We start from the raw sequence: 23,186 nt of genomic DNA on the forward strand, positions 1-23,186 counted from the left end.
ATTTACGATTTCAGCAGAAAAAAACTTTATCAATGTCTGAATAATTTATTCAGTTGGTTTTCAAAGATGATGGCTAACAACTTTAGAGTCAAAAATGGAATATCTTCCATATTGGTTGAACTGTTTGGTTGGGCAAAACCATTTGACCAACCACAAAACTGTTTGAAAGCCACCTTTGGGTTTTAAAAGGAAGCTGGAACAGAACGGCTTGATAAATGCGTCTTAGATAATTGTTTTAATTGTGTTTACAATGTTTTGTATGAGGATTTTTCCTTTAACTGTGGCACTTATTATTGTGCGGGTTAGACTTGGATGTCGTTGCAGATTATGGGTGTGCTAACAGGATGGGTGCATGCCTAAACCAGTTAAGTGTTGGACACAGGAGGAGCAAGAAATGAAGGCAAGAGTCAGTGTATGTTGCGGTTGTGCTGGTGGAATTTTGGGCGATCTCTGGCCTAGTCGGTCAAGAAGACGGGTCTTAGGGGAGCGTGGGGGGATGGGAGGGGGCAGATTTAGGGTGAAGGGAGGATAGCTCCAGCTCCAGGCAACATACCAAGTGTGGGGTATAATCTGACAGCACTCAGCCAAGACACATGCAGGGCTAAGACCAGGCACCCTACCAAGACTGGGGCCTGTGGGGACATCCTGGTGAGAGCTAAGCCTCCAATGGCCCTGGAGTGGTGCCAGGAGCAACACACACACACACACGCATACACGTTAACACGAATGCATAGTAAATCCACACACGCGTGGTAAAGCCTGTGCAGTGTCTCTCGTACACCCACACACAAATGCAGACACACTGCGCATACAAACACCACCACACATGGGGAGAATGAATGGAGCAATAAGACAAAGAAAGCATGAGGGCTGGGGAAATACAAGGTTTGCTATTTGAATGGAAGGGTTGGAGAGCCAGTTTTGTTGTTTATGTGCGAGTGTGCATTAGCACGTCAACATCTCATTCTGTCAGACTTCCCAACTACAACAGCAACTGCTGTGTATGAAATTAGCCTAATCGAGTTAAATCAACATTTTGTGTATGTCTCTGCTGCACTTTCCTCTTGACTAATCAAGCTGTCGTTGTGTGGTCCAATTGGAAATTGCCCTGAACGTTTGACTGACCTCACATTGCTAACTGACACTTCTTTGTCTTTCTCTTTCCATTCCCCACTCTGTTTCTTTCTGTTCCTCCTTCTCCTTCTTGCTGTTCCTCTGCAGATTATGTTTATTTTGAGAACTCGTCCAGTAACCCACTGCTGATCAGGAGGATAGAGGAGCTGAACAAGGTGAGTGTAAGTGGGTGTCTGAGGTTGAATTTATACCCTTGAATGCAGCACATATCCCAGCACTGCAAATCGGATATTAATGTCTCTATCTCAAACATTCAAATACACTTTAATGAAGGCACATTTTAACTAATATTAGGTGCTTTTTTGTATATTTAAGTAAAAATAAATAAATGTATCTTGTAATGTAGAATAGTTTTGCCATTAAAATCTATTTTCATTAGCTTTTTTGATATCTGAAGCTACTTTATACTTTCTACAGCTTGTTCAGTGCAAAACTCCTCTTAGGTAGGAGGGGAATATATTAAACTGCCTAATTATTTCTTTCACTGTACATGTGTCATTTCACTTCATAATTTATTAGAGTGAACATAACATCTGAACAAATTGCACTTTGATTACAATGCAAATTTTGGTTTGGGGAATGTTGAAAAGAGGCATGTAATGATAGGCTGATTTATTTATTGAGAGAAACAAAATCATTATCTGTGCTGAAGTGTCCCAGCTTCTGAAGTGTGATGATTTGCAGATTTTTATTGCGTATGCGACAGCAAATAGGCTTTCATTCGGCTTCAGACTTACAGTCATTAAAAAAAGAAAATACAGCCTCTTAAAATTATAAGTTTTATATATCAGGGCATCAGAAAAACTTGGTCTTTTACGGGTCTTAAAATTAGGTAAATGTAACCCCAGAAGAAAAACAAAACATATTACACCATGTCATTATTTAGCAAATATTAAGCCAAAATGCGGGAGCAGCATGTGGAAAGACTAAGTATGTGCTAACTGTGTCCACGGGGATTAAAAGGGGAAGTATCAGCCAGGTGCTCCTAATCAAATTCACTTGATCATCATCAAGTATGGTCACCTCTATAAAAGCAGAAGCTTTGTCAGTTTTTTGGTCTGAAGGATTCAGGTGTGTGTGTTAACACAGTGCCAAGGAAGAAAGATGTCAGCAATGATCTTAATGAATCAAATGTTGCTGTCCATCAATCTGAGTAGGGTTAAAAGTCAATTTCCAAACACTTTGAAGTCCATCGTGCGACAGCGAGAAAGATTATTCACAGTTGCCAGTCTACACTAAAGTGGACATCCCAATAAACTCACTTCAAGGTCAGACCATGTAACGCTTGGAGGAATTGCAGACAACCCAAGAGGCACATTTAAGACACTATATAGGCTTCAGTAATTGACTGGACAAGTATGGCTTGTTTGGAAATTTGCCTCTTATCTTGAAGAGAGAACATGGCAGCATGGCTTGGAGAAGGAAAGTCACATCTGAACAAATCGCCAGGACTTCAGGAACAATATCATTTGGACAGATGAGACTATAGTGAGACAAACTGTCAAGCACGGTGGTAGAAGGGTAGTGATTTTGGCATGCTTTGCAGTCATTGAGTCAACTCCTTTTGTATACCAAAGTATTCTAGAGTTAAATGTGAGGTCATCTAAAGCTTGGCTAAAATTGTGTCACCAGGACAGTGATCCCAAGCACACTAGCAAATCTCTTCCAGAGTGGCTGAAAAGTGAAAAAATCCAAGTGATTCAATGATCCAGACAAAGTCCAGACCTCAGCCTGATTAAAATGCTGTGGTGGGACCTTAAAAGAGCTGTGCATAAATTAATGCCCACAAACCTCAATGAACTGAAGTAACACTGTACGAAGAGTGAGCCCAAGTTCCACCACAACAATGTGACAGACTGATTAAGGCGTACTTAAAATGATTTCTTCAAGTTATTATTGCTAAAAGTGGTTCTTAAAGCTATTGAATCATGGTGTGCAATTAGTTTTTCACACACTGCTTCTGCATTTTGGCTTAATTAAATAATGACACATTGTAAATGCCTTGTGCTGTTTTTCATCTGAGGTTAAATTTACCTGGTTCTTAAGCCTTGTTATGGACTACATTGTTTTTTTTTTAATGCCCAGATATGTAAAGCCTTAGAATTAACAATGGGTGTACTTTTATTTTTTACTGTTAGTGTGTTTTTAGACAATGCACTACTTGAATATGGGATGCTAGTCTTGACAAATTCTACAAACTAGATCTTAATGAAAAGAGAAACCAAATGTTAGTAGACAGATTTTTATTATACTTTTAAATGTATGATTTATGTGGTTCATATAGTAAATGGTATGTTTTTATTCAGCATAATGCAGTAGTGAAAGCAGTATTGCGTTGTAGTGTCACATTAATGATGATGTTGCTGTTAAGGTGTTGGGTAAATCCCAGCCTGCTATTTGGTACGTTGTTCAGTTAAAGAAGCAGAAAAAGAGATGTCTCTGTAGACTAGTTACAGGTGCCGGCTGTCTGTCCCCTGTTCCAGGCCTGCGCTGAATAATATGGAGAGTGTTTAATGTGATTGACACAGAGCTCAGAGTCGGCCTTCTATTCTGTCTGTCACTGTCAGTCTCTCTGCTCCTCGGGGATCTTTGGGTTTCTCTTCCATACGGCCTGAGATGCTGGTTTAGAAAATACAGTGTCTGAGGGAAAACATTTCCATTGATCAAAACTGATAACTGATCAAGTTAACAGTTTAGTCTGAAAATCTTTGTGCCCCAACAAGCTGCAAATCAGTTGGTTTGCCTGCTGATTAAAATGTGAAATAAATATGCAGTGTATAGCTTTCATGTAACTTGCATGCACATTTCTCTGTGTCTATTTATGATACTATTGTGAAAGGAAACTGTATATTTCACTGTTAAAATCACAGATCTTACTTGGGCGTGTTGCTCAGGTATATTAACAGCAGCCAAATTATATTTGAAGCCTCATCGTTTTTCCCAACCTACTCTCCAGGATGCTCCATCATTCTGTATACACCAGTATTTCTTGTTCTGCTCTTGAGGTACTGTGTGAGCTCCAGGGCCACTCTACCCAAAACCTGCATCAGGTGAAGTGCTGGTTCTTGTGCCACCTCATGGAGGCTACAGAGCAGAACAATGACTGCTATGAGCTAGCTGCAAGTTGGTGGATTTGGAGTCTCCCAGCAAGACCAGAGACAAGAGAAGCAGCTGATTGTGTTGCTTAATTATTTGTTGGTTGCAAAGTACTTAGCAAGTAGAATATTTGCAATGGGGCACATGCACCCCCAAGAATATCTAATTCAGTATGAAACACTCCTCATTCTGCTGTCCTATATTTAAACTCTGATCCATTAAAAAAAAAAAAATCCTAGATAGGCCTTGTTTTTCGTTTCTTACACACAAACTCCAATGATAGTGCTGACCATAAATGGCTGTAGTACACTAAATACAGCTCTTACAGCTTAAATGTGCACATACATCATTTATGAAGTGATACTGGAAATGTTAAGATTAACTGTGGTTCATGTGGTTCACTGTGGTATGTGCTGTCACAGGGTGCTGTGGGAGTTTTATTTTTTTCAAAACTTTCTTCATTTTCAAAGAAAATGTTTTATTTTGTAGCCATAAATGGGCCATTTATCTCTCCTCTGTTCTATGGCCTTTTTTCAAAAATGGAACTGGAAAATTGGATTTTAATTATTTGATGATTGGGAAAGTAGAAAGTCTGCAGAGCTGAAGTGTCTACAGAATGTAAATCTATGTTAGGTGTTCACTTTGTTTGTCATCCCTTCGTTCCTGATACAGTACACAATAAACTCATAAAAAAGTTAGTCAGTGCTCAAAACTTAATGCATAGTGATTTGAAAAAAGGTAAAAGCTATAACTTGGTGTCTAAATTATACTTAGTATCTTTTACACTTACTAGGAATAATCTTACTAGGAGTATTCGTTTCTGTTTTTAGGTAGTATTCAATAAAATATTGTCATGCAGATTTTAATTTAAAAACAGTTCTGTGTGAAAACATCTATGTAGGAATTAATGTAAAGGGAAAAGAGCTGGGCTTGCACAGACAGTCCTCATCACTGCAACACGTGATTTTTTTTTTTCTTTTTTCTTTTTTTGGAGGATTGCTGTGGCCACTTTGTTTTCAGGCAAAGTTAAAAAGCTAGCCTCAGTTATGGGTTTTTCATCTGTGTGCGCGTGCCCGTGCATGCGCGTGTTGGTTCTCTGTGTGAGGCACCACTTGTTGCCATGGTAACGCTGATTGTCTCTGGTTTGCAGACAGCCAATGGGAATGTGGAGGCCAAAGTGGTGTGTTTTTACCGGCGCAGGGACATCTCCAGCACACTCATCGCTCTGGCAGACAAACATGCAAGTGAGTGACCGACCATAACCCAGCCAGCCAAAATCATGCAACAAACAAAACTGCCAACCAGGACATGAAACATTTCTTTCTGACAACCCTCTGCAGTCATATTCCACTGCAAACTTGTGGTACTTTCACATCCAATCGAACAAGATTTCCCTGAACAGAAAAATACAGCTCTGCTTGTTGTTTGGCTTGATTGTAAGCTTGTTTGCACTTCAGATTTTATCAAGGGGTGATACAAAATTGAAGTTTGTTTTCTTTTACCAAGCTGGTCCAGACTTTAGCCCCTCCTCTGATAGACCTACTTGCAGAAAGCATTCGATAAGTTATGTATATCAATATGGTAACGTCTGAGTGTTTGGGTGAGTTTAGTTTGTGCTTGAATATGCTCCTGTCCTTCAGAGCTTGGAGCATTGCTGCTTGGGCTCCATCTCAGGTGCCTTTCGTATGTTTTTATTATTATTTTTTTCTTTTTAAGTTCTGGCTACCAGGAAGTTTAGTCTGAGAGAAGCGCCTTCAAGCGGTGGTTTTAAAAATAGGGAACAGGAAATATAGAAGCTCCGTCAGAGAGACATAGAATGTGATGGTAGCTTTGATAACAGTAAAAGAAAGTAGTGTAAATGAAAACTGTTAACAGGTAACACAAGTATGTCATTTAAAGGCCAAACTATTGAGACTACTAGGTCACGTCCCTCGTGGTCAGTTGGAAATTACGCCTTCAGGGCACTGCTCCAGAGTGCTCCAAAGAAGAAGAGAAGGATACAGGATTTATTGCCACTTAGAGATATTGCTTTTGGCATGACCACCTCTTCTTCCATATTACCTGTTTGACCATGTAAAAGGTGCCTTTTTTTTGGCTCATGGAGGTACATCGAGGTCCCACTATGGGCCTTTTATGAGGTAACTATGCAGTTTGGCTACATATATTTAAGGCACTTAGTCTGTTTTCCTTTAATCTTTGCATTTTCTTCTTATTTTATTGTAATTTTCTAGACATATTTTAACTGAATTAAAAACCTGTGCAGTTTGCTTGTTAGTTGAATACGGTTGTAAACCTTGTCTGCAAGCCAACCTTGCCTTGGAAGGTTATATCTATTTTAAATGTAACTTGAAAAGACCTGAGTTCATCCTCATTTGAAACTGTTGTCTATCTATTGTGTGTTTAGCCTTGTGGGAAAATATAATCGCCCACTACTACCCACTACTTAAGTTAGCAATCTGTATCCATGCTGCCACAGCGGAGCATTTGGTTGCCTCGCAACAAGATGGACCTGGGTTCAAACCCAGGAAGGCTAATGCAGCCAATGTAAGAGGTTCTTAATCTCATGGGTTCTCACTGGTTAAATAGAGGCTAAATAGATCTATGAACAGTTATTTTTCATATCGTCTCTCATCAGGAATATGACATTCTCCTATGTCAGTGGTCATGTGGCAGCAATGTAAAAGAATCAAGCAAATCAAATGGTTCATTCTGTACTCATCAGTTACAGTTTTATTATTTTTTTCCGTTTCTTCGAACAAGTAATTTCTCTGACGTCACTCCATTTTTATTGCATGTGTTTTTGACCCGCTTGTAATCCTGAATTACTGATGTACTTTCCAAGGTGACTGACAGAAGGCAACATACTCAGCTGGTTTCTACTATACCTGTTATACAAAAGAGCCGATATAGCTAAGTAGAATAACACATTAGCACTTGCTTTCTCTATGTAATGGAGTGTTTCATTAACAACGGTCCACACTCCTGACATACTCAGGTTCTTTTGGAGGCTCAAAAAGACTTTTGGCTAAAGCAGGTACACTTGGTGTCCAGAGCAGTGTGGCCAGTTTTATCAGGTAGACTTAACATTAATATGAAAGCACTAGGGCTGGGCCATATCATACCGTTCACGGTAATACCGGTATAATGTTGGGCAACGATAAGATGGGTAAAACGTTCATACGCACATGGCCGAAAAAGGATGGCGGCGACGGAGAATGAGAAGGGCGAAAGCGGATTGTTGAATGAAACGGATGAACCAGAATTGGTTTGTAAAAATGCTGCAACTTCAGTGGTGTGGAACTGGTTTAGCTTTCGTCTGTCAGACACACAACAAAGCACTATTTTTGGTAGAGCATGCTAGAGGCCGTCGTTATTACCGTGTTCTTTGGAAAATACGGCACACTTAAAATCAATCCTTTGATTTTTCTGAAAATCGACAGTGCCCCTTATAATCCCGTGTGCCTTATGTATGAATTCTGGTTGTGTTTACTGACCTCGAAACGATTTTATGTCGTACACGGCGCTCGAAAATCTGTCAAATGTTTTAGTACGACTTTGCTAAGCTACGAACCCGCACCGCTTGATGGATTATCGGAGCATTACGGCTATCGTAGGCAGGAGCCTCGTGGAGTGATACGTACTGTGCTTCAACATAATATTACCGTATTGTGTGTGTATAACCTCTTTTTTTTTTAAGTTTTGTAGATATTATACATGTTTATGCTGAGGATCTGTTGGCCAGTTTCCACTGGAAATGCCTTTTGGTTAAACTGTCAGCAATTTGCATTTGCACTGTTAAATTTTTGACATAACACATAAAAAACAGATGCTTGATGTTTTTTTTTTTTGTTTTTTTTGTTTTTTTTTTTGCACTAATAAAGTTGTGGAGTTATAAAGTATTTTGTCTAGTGTCAATTATATCGTTATCGCAAATTTTCAAATGTATATCATGATAAATATTTTTGGTCATATCGCCCTGCTCTAGAAAGCACTCGTAAAACAGATCCGGCTAAAGCAAATAGAAAAAATCTTTGCATGTTATTTGACGTCCATTTTTTCTTGTGATAACCAGCAGTGGAAACACTGACATCCTTTAGTCGAGACCAGCAAAACCAGCCACCAGACTTTGTCTGGGTGTGGCAGGATAAATGTTAGCTCTTCGGGTGTGAAAGTGTGTGTGCGTGTGCGTGCGTGTCTGAGAGCTAGTATCCTGTTAGTGTGTGAATGTATGTGTGTGTGCGTGTGTGTGTGTCTGTGTCTTAACCACAGCGTCTACTGAGGAGGCCTGGGGGTTGTAACCATGGCAGAAGGGGATTGTTTATTCTGCTGGACCACACAGCATCAGCTTCTTAGTGTGGCATTCTCTTAAGAAGGTCTGATTATTTTTGATGTTTTTGTTCTTGCTCTGGTGTTGATTGAAAAGGAAATATGCTCTTATTGTATATTGGAAAGAGTCATTAAATATTGCTATTTCGGTATTTTTGTGGATCGCTTGTATCCTCTCTCTGGTTTCTTGATAAATAAATATGAATGTATAATCAGGGTTGCAGTGTTAAAAACAATACTCCAATAAAGCTAGCGTTATATGGAAGTTGCACTGTGCTGATGGATATTGCATTATGAATGTTGCATCAGTGGACTGTTCCTATATAGAGCTCTCTACCAGCTGCAGTTCAGTGAGGGGGCTTCTAGACATTTTCAATATGTAAAAAAAATGCATGTAAGGAATTGCTGTGCACCCCATGGGTGTGGGCTGCATCCTGTCTGCATTTATGTAGCTGCAGCCCCACTTTGGCTGAGTGTATATGTGCGTCTGCATGCTTGTGTGGGTCCGCGTGTTATATGTGCATGATGTACTTGAGTTTTTAGCTCTGGGCCCTGTCGGAGGAATTGCTGAAGGGGTGCATTTAATTCAGTTTCGTTGTGGACCAGCGGAGGATGGCGGTGGTGTGTGTGTGCTTTTAATGTGTGTCTGCTGTGAGTCATTGATCAAATATTTTGCTTGCAAAGATTCAGAGCACTCCCTCAATGGGGCCTCCGAATCCAGTGGTAGCCCCTCCCCTGTGAGTGAAGCAGGCTCCTGAGTGGTCAGACTCTGTGGCAGATTTGGCATTTTACCTCCACGGCCCCTCCTTCCACACATTTGAATTTGCCATAACTCAAACCTTTTTTCTATTTTGGAGATGTCGCTCCTTGCTTCTATAAACAATAGGAAACACTGTTGCCAGTGAAATGATGCACAGAAAGTTGAATCAGCTTGACTAAAATCAAGCAGGTCTTTGGCTAACGTTATGTTACATCAACCTCCCCCCTTTTTTTTTTTTTTTTTTTTTTTTTTTTTTTTTTTTTTTTTAAGGCTAAAATAATGTTCAAAAACAATGGAATATTCTTTTTATTATGTTTTAATGTCGAATAACTAAGTGCATGGTATAGGAGTTTGCACATCGTCACTTACACAGTTAGAAAGTCATAAGCTTTTACTGTGAGTAATAGCCTGATCAACTGTAGCTATTCAGACTGTTTTTGGCTTGTTTCTTTGTACAGCAGTGACTTAACCCACTGCAGGACTCGCACGTTACCTACTGTAAGCAAATAATAAACAAAAGAAATGTATATTTTATGAAAAAGTGTATAGTCTATAGGAATATTTATTCTTTTTGCCTTCATGAAATGCTGACATGTAGCTGTACAGATGGTTGTATACCATATGGATTTTGCAGAATAATGCAGGTAGCAGTCATTTTCAATATGCTGTAAACAAATAAATGAAAACCTATGAAATTAAATTCGTATCTCCTTTTTCTTCAACCTGGTTCAAGTGGTTTACTGTTTGTTGCTGAAAGATATGCCTCTGGAATGAACATAACTGCTTTTTATTTTTAATGACCTTGTTTTCTGCATGTATTTACAAGCACGCACGAAAAGAAATATCTGCCAAAACTGCATTTCGTCAGCTATTCAAACTTTTGCACACACAGCAACAGCCAGATTATTCTAATTCTGTTTCCTACTTCCTTATGTTTCCTACAAAAGCTGGTAGTCTTTAGATATGCTATTGACACTGCATAGCAGTTTGAAAGACACTGTTCACCGTGTCTACTGCACTGCTGTAGAAATGATCTTAAAGATGTGACCACGTTTAAACGGGTGGCGCAGTGAGAAGATTCTGGGTTGGAACCTATTGGCTAGGTGTACTGTATTTGGGCACACAGTCTAAAGACATCCTTGTTAGGTGAACTGCTAATTCTGTATTGGATTTAGGTGTGGATATAAGCTTGAATGATTGCATGTTTCTCTATATTAGCTTTGTGATGGGCTGGTGTGCTGTACATGGTTTACTTGACCTCTAACCTAGAGTCAGGTGAAATAGTCTCCAACCCCTTGTGACCCTAAAGTGGATCGATGTATTGTTGATGGCATATTTTTCTTTCTCAACATCTGATTGAATAAGTTATTCTAGTCATTTTAATAGTTTATTTTACTGGAAGAAGGTCAATCTATATGCAGCGCTGTACATACCTTATTCAAATGGTACATCTTAAGCTCACATACATGCATCACTTGTTCCTAAGCCTTTGAAATGTGAGAAGGGGGGGCCTCCATGTTGCAGTCATGGCTTGAATCTCTAGAAGACATGATTTATTATTTTGTGACTGTAAAGGCACTTTTGTGGTTTTTCCTTCCAGCCAGAGTCAAATGAACATTAACCAGTCAAACCACATAATTTAAAACAATGTACATGGGGATTTGCTTCTTATGTCTCTTGGTAGTTACATGTGCTTGAATTTCTGAATCTCTTCATTCACTGTAGAACACTTGTCTGTTGTATCCTTAACCCTTTCCTTGAGCTATAGGGATAAAATGTGGTCTGCTGCAACGACTGAACAACATCCAGGATGATTTTTGTGGTTTGAGGGGGAAAAAACAAAACAATGCACAAGCAGAACTTGAGTGAATGCATTCTGGAGCTGAAGTCCCATTGTAACCGTTATGCAACCGGCACAAAAAAATGATCGGCACTCCAACACTGCGATGTCGTCTTCTTCCTTTCTTTCTTTTTTTTTTTTTTTTTTTTTTTTTTTCTTCAGCTGACTGTGTTGTTGTTGTTACTCTTACTTGGACTGTGCTGTAAAACGGGGGGTGGGAACATCATCTTGATCGTGCGCTTGAGTGAGTGGGAAAGGCGTTCAAAATCACAGTACTTTTTCTTGTTCATCTTAACCTATGACGAGGCAGATCTAAAGATGTCTATCTCAAGATTTATTTGAAATGGGTGTTACGCAGCACATAAAATGCTGTGTCTAGTCATTGATCATGTGGTGGGAGTTTAGGTGTGGTTACTGCTATTTTTGTAGTAGCAGTTAACAACAATAGCAAAAATTCAAGTAACTTGAATGACTAGATTGCAAAAAGATGTTGTAGAGCAGCTCACCATGTAAGCGTGAGGGTTTCACCCACATTTGCAAATAAAAATAGATTTTTTTTTGGGAACACATGTATGAACATAAAGTAGTACAACATTGAGCACAAGTAGGCCCCAGGTTTCTCAACAAAAAACTGAAATACAGCAACAGCAGTGACAATGCTGTCATTGTTTAATGTGGAGTCTGTCTACACACAAATAGTGTAGAGTAAAGAGGCGGAGCTGTTACTGAGACAGTGAGCTCAGGTGGAGGGAAAAAACAGCACTTGCAATTGGAATCAACTTTAAAATCTTTACTGGGGAAAAAAACAACTGTTCAAAAAGCTCCAAAGTGAAGAAAAGCAAAGAAGAAAAGCAAAATCTAAAGGGGGATATGGGGTGTACACTTTTATTTCAAGGGTTTTGTAACATTATTCAGCAGACCTATTATATAAAGATAATAAAGTTAAATAATGTTTTTTTCCACAGGCCATTGAAAGTATATATTTTTAATATATACTAATATATTACGGCAGTAATGACAACGTGAATCATAATTCACTTCGGCAGTAATGACACCTGGTTACGCCAATCGGAGGTCACTAAAATCAATATTGAATCGGTGTGCAACTTTGTCAAAACAATGTCGGACTCTGTAGTTTTCTCTGGTCCCCTCCCCAATCAGACCAGGAGTGCATGTTCAGCTGCATGTTCTCCTTAAATTGCTGGCTGTCTGAGTGGTGTCCCGGAAACGATGTGGGCTTCATAGATAATTGGCAAACCTTCTGGAGGAAACCTGGTCTTGTTAGGAGAGACGGCATCCATCCCACTTTGGATGGAGCAACTCTCATTTCTAGAAATATGGACAAATTTATTAAACCCACCAAAATATGACTATCCAGAGTTGGGACCAGGAAGCAGAGTTGCAGTTTTACACGCCTCTCTGCAGCTTCTCTCATCCTGCTACCCCCCCCCAAAAACCCATCTCCATAGAGACTGTGTCAGCTCCCAAAAATACAAAAAACAAACTAAAAACCAGCAACAAACAACTTAAACATAAAAAATCACAAAGAAAGAACAATACAGTATCCACATCTGAACCAAAGAGTGAAACAGTGAAATGTGGATTGTTAACCCTCTGGGGTCGCCAGACGCGCTGGCGCGTCAAAATCACATGACCAATTTAAGACGACACAACTACAAGATGCAGCGAGTCAGAGTCTCCGTTTCAACTTGGGTCGAAAGTGCGGACTTCAAACTATATACCAGTTTTTGAATTGTGTCGATGGGCTACGTAAAACCAGTTATGATGAAAAATACACGTTTTTTTTTCTGAACAAAACAGTGGTGTTTACAGCGGGAAGGACGGTAAAAACAACGTTTTCTACAGACATCGCTAGCAAACACTCTCTACTTGTGTGTGAAAAAAGAAAAAAATACCCCTTCCCTATTGGTGTTAGTTTATCATGTCAGCCAATCAAAAAAATGATTTGGCAACATGTGACACTTGGTGGTTTAGGAAGAAGGGGAAGATTTTTAGGAGTGACACCCCTGACGGAAAGCAGGTGAGCGAAAGAACGAGAGAGAGAGCGAGTTTTCATATGTGAGACATTAGTGACGTTTAGCGTGTTTGGAGGCTGTAGTTAGTGTGCTGTGTAGTTATTGTTTTGTATTGTGTGTCAGTTATACTGCTGAATTTCATATTTGCTCTAAAAAAGCCGTCAAAGGCAGATTCCAGTGTAAACGCTGTTCCCACATGGAAAACAGGACTGATCCACCTCCTGCTGTCAGACCTGTAGGGTTTAGGCCTTTGGTGTTCTACTCTGTCTTATACTGAACACAAACTACATTTTTTGGACTGGCACAAATAATTTGTGTGCCTTCTTATTTGATGCAGCACACCTGATTGTTCTGTAAATAGATTTAAATGGTTATATAAAAAATGCCTGAGGCCTTGGCTGCATTTTTAGGTAAATAGTACCATATAACTTTGTTTGCAAAACTTTTTAGATTTTTAGAAATGTACAATTTCTATTTGCATTTCAAGTTATGAAATTGATTCGTTAAACATGTTTGTGGGTTTTACAGTAAAAAATCTAACTTTTTTCTACTCAAATTTTGAATTTTTTGTCCTAATTTAGATCAACTGTGATAATATATTATACCAAAATGAAAAAATAACTCAAATTTCAGATATTTGAGATTGTGCAGAAAATAATGATACCAAACAAGGCAAGAAAAACATATTTTAAAGGTGAAATATAGAGGTAAAATCAAAAGTAGTCAAAAACGGCCAATTATACCCTGGACCCCAGAGGGTTAAATATTAGGTCTCTCTCTCCTCCAAGTCTCTGTTAGTACATGACTTAATAATTGATCAACAAATCAATTTACTCTGCCTTACAGAAACCTGGTTGCAGCAGGATGATTATGTTAGTTTAAATGAATCAACACCCCCGAGTCATTCTAACTACCAGAAATCTCGAAGCACAGGCCGAGGGGGCGGTTTGGCAGCAATTTTTCACACCAGCCTATTAATTAATGAAAGACAAAGACAGACTTTTAATTCATTTGAAAGCCTGATGCTTAGCCTTGCCCACCCCAGCTGTAAAACTCAGATGATAACAAGTAAGACTGGTTTCTATCGTCCACCTGGGCCTTACACAGAGTTTCTGTCTGATTTCTCAGACTTTTCAGACGTATTTTTGAAAACGCAGCTGTTTCGTCCACAAGTAAACGGTGTTTGGACTCACTGAAAACTGAGATTTTTTTTTAAAACTCCTTTTTTGAGTTTACATGTGGACGAGGAATACAGAGTTCGCCATGCAACGTCAAAGGTATGTGCCTTTTTTCATGGCACGCTGTGCGCCACGTTATTGTTTACATGAGATGAATTGCAGAATGGCAGATGGAGACAAAATACTGTTAATCTGACTATCTGCAGGTTTTACACGCTTACATACACACGAAGTTAATGTCCCTTCATTTACAAAGGCAGAGGCGTCACGATGTGATTATTTTACGTGTAGTTGTTTTTTTTCCTGTGTAAAAATATTCAACATTGCTATCAATACATTTTTCAGATCACAAATCGTGGCAGGATCAGCCTGACATTATTTGTATCCCGCTGTAACTTTACTGTATAAAGAGCTAACATCTCCAAAATGTCAGGAGTCGTTAGTCATTACAAGAAGTGTTTGTGAACTAAAAATCACAGATGTGGCATACTGTTTGTCCGTGATTTAAACAGACCAGCGCTGCTCCCGACGAAGGGAAAAGCAATCCTGCAGGGGAGACCTACCTTGGCACTTGTGCAGGTGAAGCCAAAGGGAAGATATGCTTCACCATATTTTCTAGTCTTTGGCTTAGAATGAAGTTGGTTTGGAAACATATTCAGCTATGCTTCATCTCCTGCTTTGCGTTTCTGTATACGCCCATGCTAGCAGTGTCCAAGCGTTTTGTCCCCCCCCCCCCTCCCCCCTTTTTCATCCCGCGCCCCCCCCTGCGGGCCCCACACTTTGGGATGGTCTGCTCTAGACCTTGTTTTAACATATGGCATAGAAACTGAACTTTTAACAGTGTTTCCTGAAAACCCTCTCCCGTCTGATCATTTCCTGATAACATTTACATTTTACAATAATTGATTACACAGCAGTGGAGAGTAGACTTTGTCACAGTAGATGTCTTTCTGAAAGCGCTGTAACTAAGTTTAAGAATATAATCCACCCACTGTTATCATCTTCAATGCCCTGTACCAACACAGAGCAGAGCAGCTATCTGAACGCTACTCCAACAGAGGTCGATCATCTTGTTAATAATTTTACTTCCTCACTACGTACGACTCTGGATACTGTAGCTCCAGTGAAAACTAAGGTCTCTAATCAGAAGTACCTGACTCCGTGGTATAATTCTCAAACACGTACCCTAAAGCAGATGACTCGTAAGCTGGAGAGGAAATGGCGTGTCACAAATTTAGAGGATCATCATTTAGCCTGGAGAAATAGTTTGCTGCTTTATAAGAAAGCCCTCCGCAAAGCCAGAACATCTTACTATTCATCACTGATTGAAGACAATAAGAACAACCCCAGGTTTCTCTTCAGCACTGTAGCCAGGCTGACAAAAAGTCAGAGCACTTTTGAGCCAACCATCCCTTTAATGTTAACTAGTAATGACTTCATGAACTTCTTCACCAATAAAATTTTTATAATTAGAGGAAAAATTACCAATAATCATCCCACAGATGTAATATTATCTACAGCTACTCTTAGTACCACTGATGTTAAGTTAGACTCTTTTTCTCCAATTGATCTTTCTGAGTTAACTTCAATAATTACTTCCTCCAAACCATCAACGTGTCTTTTACACCCCATTCCTACAAAACTGCTCAAAGAAATCCTTTCATTAATTCTTCGATCTTAAATATGATCAACCTATCTCTAATAATCGGCTATGTACCACAGGCCTTCAAGCTGGCTGTAGTTAAACCTTTACTCAAAAAGCCATCTCTAGACCCAGCAGTCTTAGCTACTTATAGGCCAATCTCCAACCTTCCTTTCATATCAAACATCCTTGAAAGAGTAGTTGTCAAACAGCTAACAGATCATCTGCAGAGGAATGGGTTATTTGAAGAGTTTCAGTCAGCTTTCAGAACTCATCACAGCACAGAAACAGCTTTAGTGAAGGTTACAAACGACCTTTATATGGCCTCTGACAGTGGACTCATCTCTGTGCTTGTCCTGCTAGACCTTAGTGCAGCGTTCGATACTGTCGACCATAATATCCTATTAGAGCGATTAGAACATGCTGTAGGTATTACAGGTACTGCACTCCAGTGGTTTGTATCATATCTATCTAATAGACTACAATTTGTACATGTAAATGGAGAGTCCTTTTCACACACTGAGGTTAATTATGGAGTTCCACAGGGTTTGGTGCTAGGACCAATTCTGTTTACATTATACATGCTTCCCTTTGGCAGCATCATTAGAAGACATAGAATAAATTTTCACTGCTATGCAGATGACAACCAGCTCTATCTATCCATGAAGCCAGATAACACACACCAATTAGTTAAACTGCAGGAATGTCTTGAAGACATAAAGACCTGGATGGCTGCTAACTTTCTGCTTCTTAATTCAGATAAAACTGAGGTTACTGTACTCGGCCCTGAAAAGCTTAGAAATATGGTATCTAACCAGATTCTTACTCTGGATGGCATTACCTTGGCCTCCAGTAACGCTGTGAGGAACCTTGGAGTCATTTTTGACCAGGATATGTCCTTCAACGCACATATTAAACAAATATGTAAGACTGCTCTCTTCCATTTGCGCAACATCTCTAAAGTTAGAAATATCCTGTCTCAGAGTGACGCTGAAAAACTAGTTCATGCATTTATTACTTCCAGGCTGGACTACTGTAATTCATTATTATCAGGATGTCCAAAAAACTCCCTGAAAAGCCTTCAACTAATCCAAAATGCTGCAGCAAGAGTACTGACAGGGACTAGAAAGAGAGAGCAGATTTCTCCTGTTTTGGCTTCCCTTCATTGGCTTCCTGTTAAATCCAGAATTGAATTCAAAACCTTGCTCCTCACATACAAGGTCTTAAATAATCAGGCCCCATCTTATCTTAATGACCTTGTAGTACCATATCACCCTATTAGAGCACTTCGCTCTCACTCTGCAGGCTTACTTGTTGTTCCTAGAGTATTTAAAAGTAGAATGGGAGGCAGAGCCTTCAGTTTTCAGGCCCCTCTTCTGTGGAACCAGCTTCCAGTTTGGATTCGGGAGACAGACACTATCTCTACTTTTAAGATTAGGCTTAAAACTTTCCTTTTTGCTAAAGCATATAGTTAGGGCTGGACCAGGTGACCCTGAATCCTCCCTTAGTTATGCTGCAATAGACGTAGGCTGCCGGGGATTCCCATGATGCATTGAGTTTTTCCTTTCCAGTCACCTTTCTCACTCACTATGTGTTAACAGACCTCTCTGCATTGAATCATATCTTTTATTAACCTCTGTCTCTCTTCCACAGCATGTCTTTATCCTGTCTTCCTTCTCTCACCCCAACTGGTCGCAGCAGATGACCGCCCCTCCCTGAGCCTGGTTCTGCCGGAGGTTTCTTCTTGTTAAAAGGGAGTTTTTCCTTCCCACTGTCGCCAAAGTGTTTGCTCATAGGGGGTCATATGATTGTTGGGTTTTTCTCTGTATCTATGAAGCGCCTTGAGGCGACTTTTGTTGTGATTTGGCGCTATATAAATAAAATTGAATTGAATTAAACTGAATTTCACAGTAAAACTCTGAGCCAATGACCTGGTGCTGTTACTCAGGACACTGAATTATTATTAACATTAATTATTAACATCTACACCATCACAACCTCTGCTTTCTGCAGCAGGAGGCGCTTCTTAAGAGCACATGGCAGTCCTCAGTTCTGAGAACGGTCAGATGAAGCTACCACATGCTTAAAGGCTTATAGACACACAAAGTCACTCACTGGTACACTTAAACATGAAGACACAAATACTCATGAACACACACCAAAATACAATATTGTGAGTTGCCTTTTTGCCTTATTTTAATGTTAGAAAGTCTTTTAAGAAGACAAAGGCTCTCCCCCCCCAATGCCTTAGTTTAGAATATATGTATACCTTATTTTATTTAAGAAAAAAAATAAATCTGGTTTTAGGATGGTATGTAAATGAAATGAAAGGATTTTGTTATTTTGACAGACGTTATATCCAGTGATTATTGAAATAATCAACAGCCGCAGCCCAAGTTAATTAATATCACATTTTAAAAGTAAACGGCTAATGGAGGACAGGGCAGTTAGATAAGTGTAGAAAATATAATCTCAGTTTAATGTTGGGCATTTGGTTCATTGCCAAAACCATAATCAGAATTATTTTGGTGAGTTTTGGTGAGTAATTGTTATATATATTATATTGATCAAAACAGGCCTTTGTTGAACTTTTACTGTAACTGTAAATAGAACTTTATTAGTCATTTGAGTTAATGAGGAGGCAGAGGAGGACATGAGGCAGGATAAGGGTGATGTGATGTGAAGAATGATGGAGTTGGGCTAAGATTAGTGTACCTTGTACCAGGCCACTGTTGGATGTCTGCAAAGGTATGTGTGTGGAGGTATCTTAAGGCTCAGAGAGAGTTCTTAGTTCAGCACCTGGATTCTGCTTCATAGTTTTTCACTTTGCGTCAGTCCATTGTAAGTGAGCTTTGGGCCACAGAACACCACAGCATTTCTGGATCGTGTTCACACATGGTTTCTTTTTAGCATTGATAGAACTTTAAACTGCATTTGTGAATGACATGCCAAACTGTGTTCACAGACCATGATTTCAGGAAGTGTTTCTGAGCCCATGCAGGGATTTCTGTGACAGAATCATGGCTGTTTTTTAATGCAGTGCTGTCTTAGGGCCTGAAGGTCACGAGTATCCAGTAATGATTATCAGCCTTGTGCACAGAGATTTCTCCAGATTCCTGGAAACCTTTGATGACATTATGTATTGTTGATGATGAGATATTCCAAGTTTTCACAGTATTACATGGAGGAACATAGCTCAGAAATTTCTTCCACAATTTTGCAGATCAATTTTTTTCCTTTTTGGCAGATTAAGGAACCTTTGTTCACCTTTACCTCTACGAAAGTCTGTCCCTCAATAAGACTTTTTATAACCAGTCTTACTGACCTTTTCCCAACAAACCTACTTATTTGCAAAATACTCCACCACACATTCCTTTTGAGTACCACTTTTCCATTCTTTTGTTGCCCCGCCCCCAGAAGCATTTTGTTCCGAACATGTTACATTTTCTTAATTTTCTTTTTTCTGCTGTCAATACTGATTTAATAGCTCTGCAAGTCATTGATGTCTGTTATTTTAGACAGCCTCCAACCTTTGAAATTTGGATTATGACTGAAATTTAAATTCAGTTAATTAAATAAAGTTTCATTTTTTAAACTTAATAGTCATGGATATGATGGGTTGGTTATAAGAGGTTTACCAGTGGTATTTTAGTAATTACATGAGCCTCTCTGCAGCTGTTTGCAGTTCAGTATATCATAAAAAGTGGTCTGTTTCATAAAGATGTAGTCAGTTGGTTAAGTTAACACCAATCAGCTATGCTTTCCTCACCTCCTCAACTTGCCCTGAAGCCTGCTCTCTCCTCTCCTCTCACCATCTCAACACAGTAAGGCGACCCATTCATCAATAATTGATAATTGGCTGGGACAGGTGAGATGGAGAGGCAATTTGTAGAGTATGGTGTGGGTGCACTGCCAGGAGATTGGCTCCGAGGAGGAGGACTGAGGTTGGGGAGTTGAATTGCTTCTCAAGGACTCACAGCCAGGGGCCAGCTGGAAGGGCCAGCTGGAAGGACCAGCCCTGCTGATGGACCACTACATAATCCTGCTAGAGTGTGTGTGTGTATGAAGTAATAGATATGGGGATGCAGAAGCAGAGTAACACACATCCAAACACTCACACCCACATATTGAGACTTAGCTTTGAAGTCAAGCAAATACTATTTATATTGTAAAATCAAGAAACATACATTTTCTTCAAGGTCAATCTGGATAACATGAAGGTCACAATCGGTAAATTCACCAGTAATCTATTACAGGGAACAGTTTCACAAAACACAAACAGGGAGGTAGGCATTAAATACAGGCAGGCTTTGTGAGTCCACTGTGATCCTAAATTGGCAGGAATGCTCGAAGTGGTTCAAGAGTGCAAAAGGAGACGACCTCAAAGGGGACAACAGCCAAATTTAATTTATTTAGGCTTTTTTTTTTCTTATTTAAAGGCATACAAAGTTTCAGGTTTTTAGTCTCCAACAGAACTCCTGGTCTTTGACAGGGCTTCACATTTTTTTTCCCCTACCAACTCAAACCTCAAATCTAATCTCTTATTCTGCATCCTTATTCCTTTCCTTCTAATAAGGCCTATTTTGACATTAGAATAATACCCCACAACTCCAGATATTCTTTAGTGTAAGAAATCCTCTTATATACTTCACATGTATGTTTTTTAGGTCAACTGGGACTAATTGTGGCTATATTTGTTTATATAATGGGATATTATTGAGAGACAGATAAAATGAGCAGTAATATATCCTGGAGGATCAGGGGTTAATTAAAGTACTCCGGCTTTGGATCTTATTGTATATAATTCCTCTGTTTCCTCACTTTGCTTTCTTTCTTTCTTCATCCATTCTAGTAACAGTACTTTATTGCTATATTCAATCAGAGGTAACACTGAGTCTAATTACTAGTTTTAAATGTATTTACTGTCCAAAAAAAAATACCCAAAACATTGATTTACTCTTAAATATTTTCTATGCATACTTTTGCATCACAGTAAAGCCAGTTTCACTGATATTCAACACAACTTTATTTGCACAATATAAGTTTGATTTATTTATTTATTTTTTAATTGCCAGAGCAATGTCTTGTAAAGGACAACCGACGTGTACTTCCAGTTTTTAACATCTGATTCATGGTAACTGCTGGGAACATCAGTACAATATCTTTATAGAAATGAGATTCACAAAACATCTCTCAGGTTAATCTCTGGTACTTTTCCTGTTTGGATCTTGGTCCATATTTTCCTGCCTTCACATGGAAGAAGATGGTGAACGCTGTGTGTGAGTGTGTGTGCGTGCCTCTGCGTTGCTCTGCCTGGGCATTGATAGTGTGTCTGCTGGGTGCTGAGTGCTGGGCAGAGTGAGGGAGAGATGGAGTACTTATTGATTTTGGCCACACATCTCTTCTCCTGAAAATCCCTTGATTGCTTTTGTTCTGCTCCCTGTCTCCCTCTTTCTGTCTCGCTTCCTCTAATGAAACTCCAAATGAATTGGAGCACGTACTGACTGCTCTCCCGCTCTTCGTTTCACTTCTGCTCTCTCATCGGCCTCCTTCCTCACTCTCTCACTCCGGCTCTCCCTGCTGATTTCTCTATTGCTCCCCTTCTACCCCTCTCTCGTTTCCTCGATGTGTTTATGTTGCTCGGCCTACATCTTAAGCTCCCATTCTCTTTATCACTTTTGTCACATTTTTCTCCTGTGCTCTTCTCTACTGTTTTCTGTCTCTGTTTATTTTACCATCCATCTCGTCTCCTTTTCCCTCTGCGTTTCCCTCATTCATCCACATCCATGGGAATAGGAATTAATATTGGAAATGTACTAACCCACTAGCCATGGCTCAATCTTTTACTAAAGGATGACTCAGATACATGGCTCACTTAAACAGGCAGACATCTCTTCAGCAATCTCTCTGTCCAGTCATTCTTGGACCTCTTTACTAGAACTATTCTTTTCTCTTTTTTTTTCCTTCCCCTTCATCTCACCTGGTGCCCTTTGATTTTTGCTTTTTCTACATGCAAACATGAGGGAGAGAGTGAGGGGGAGAGAGATAACAACTAATAGAAGACAAATCTTTGAGCTCAACTTCTGACTCAAGAGAAATTAGCTCAATCAGCAGCACGCAACTAAAGGGAAACTCCTGAATTGTACACCTCAAGTTCAGCTTATTAGTCAGTCAATATACTATCCAATTTGTGAGAACAGTTAAATAAATGTCTTCTGTGATTTTAAAAAAAAAAAAAAGAAAAAAAAAGGGCTTTTATCAAGTCTTAAAAATAACGGTAACAAGGTGAGAGAGACTAACAGAAAGATTTTATTGGTTGTGTTCTGGGAAATATACAACCCAGCCGTTCTTTTATCCAGTCAGCCATCCATTCAGTCAGTTTCTTAACCTATTATTTAATTCAGGGTCATGGGAGAGGCTGGAGCATGTCCTATTTGACATTTGGTTAGAGACAAGGTTTACCCTGGGGAGGATAGCAGGCTAACACAGAGAGACAGACAATCATTTATGATCATGCTCACACTAGGGCTGGGCGATATGGCCTAAAATTCATATCGCAATATAATTTGAAGCATGTGCGGTAACGATATATATCACGATATATTCTTTTCTTCTGTATAACGTATTTTCCACACTATAAAGCACACTTAAAATCCTTGAATTTTCTCAAAAATCTAGAGTGTGCCTTATGTATGAATTCTGGTTGTGCTTACTGACCTCGAACCGATTTGGGCGTGCAGAAATCTGTTAAAAAATGTTTTAGTACAACTTTGGTTAGCCGCACTGCTTGATGGATTGTCAGAGCATTACGGCAAGCTACATTGTAGCCACAGCCACCCTGGGGTGCACTGACAGAGGCGAGGCTGCCGGACACTGGCGCCACCGGTATACGATATCGTTTCTATCGTATATCGTTTCTATCGCCCACCCCTAGCTCACACCTATGGCCAATTTAGAATCCCAAACAGGCAGACACCAGTTGCCCAGCAGGTTTGAACCCAGAAACATTCCAAAGCATTGATTTTGCTTATCTGGACCTTGTGTTTTTAGTGGGAGAGGGAATTTTAAAAATTATGTATTTTTTGTGTGTGTGTGTGTATATATATATATATATATATATATATATATCCTGGAATACTTTATCTTTTTGCAAGTGTAGTACAAAAGTTGCAGT

General features: G+C 39.4%; 1 protein-coding gene across 1 annotated transcript in view; it reads left to right on the top strand.

Moving 5' to 3' along the window:
* The window catches only part of mta1 (metastasis associated 1), a 48,429-nt gene that overhangs the window by 8,476 nt on the left and 16,767 nt on the right, over nucleotides 1-23,186 (top strand). Inside the window, exons 2-3 of the mRNA XM_080871411.1 lie at nucleotides 1,222-1,289; nucleotides 5,381-5,474. Coding sequence (XP_080727537.1) covers nucleotides 1,222-1,289; nucleotides 5,381-5,474 — 162 coding nt within the window. The remainder of the gene's footprint in view (nucleotides 1-1,221; nucleotides 1,290-5,380; nucleotides 5,475-23,186) is intronic.

The sequence above is a fragment of the Rhamphochromis sp. 'chilingali' genome, assembly GCF_963969265.1.
Source record: "Rhamphochromis sp. 'chilingali' genome assembly, chromosome: 21".
Classification (NCBI taxonomy): Eukaryota; Metazoa; Chordata; class Actinopteri; order Cichliformes; family Cichlidae; genus Rhamphochromis; species Rhamphochromis sp. 'chilingali'.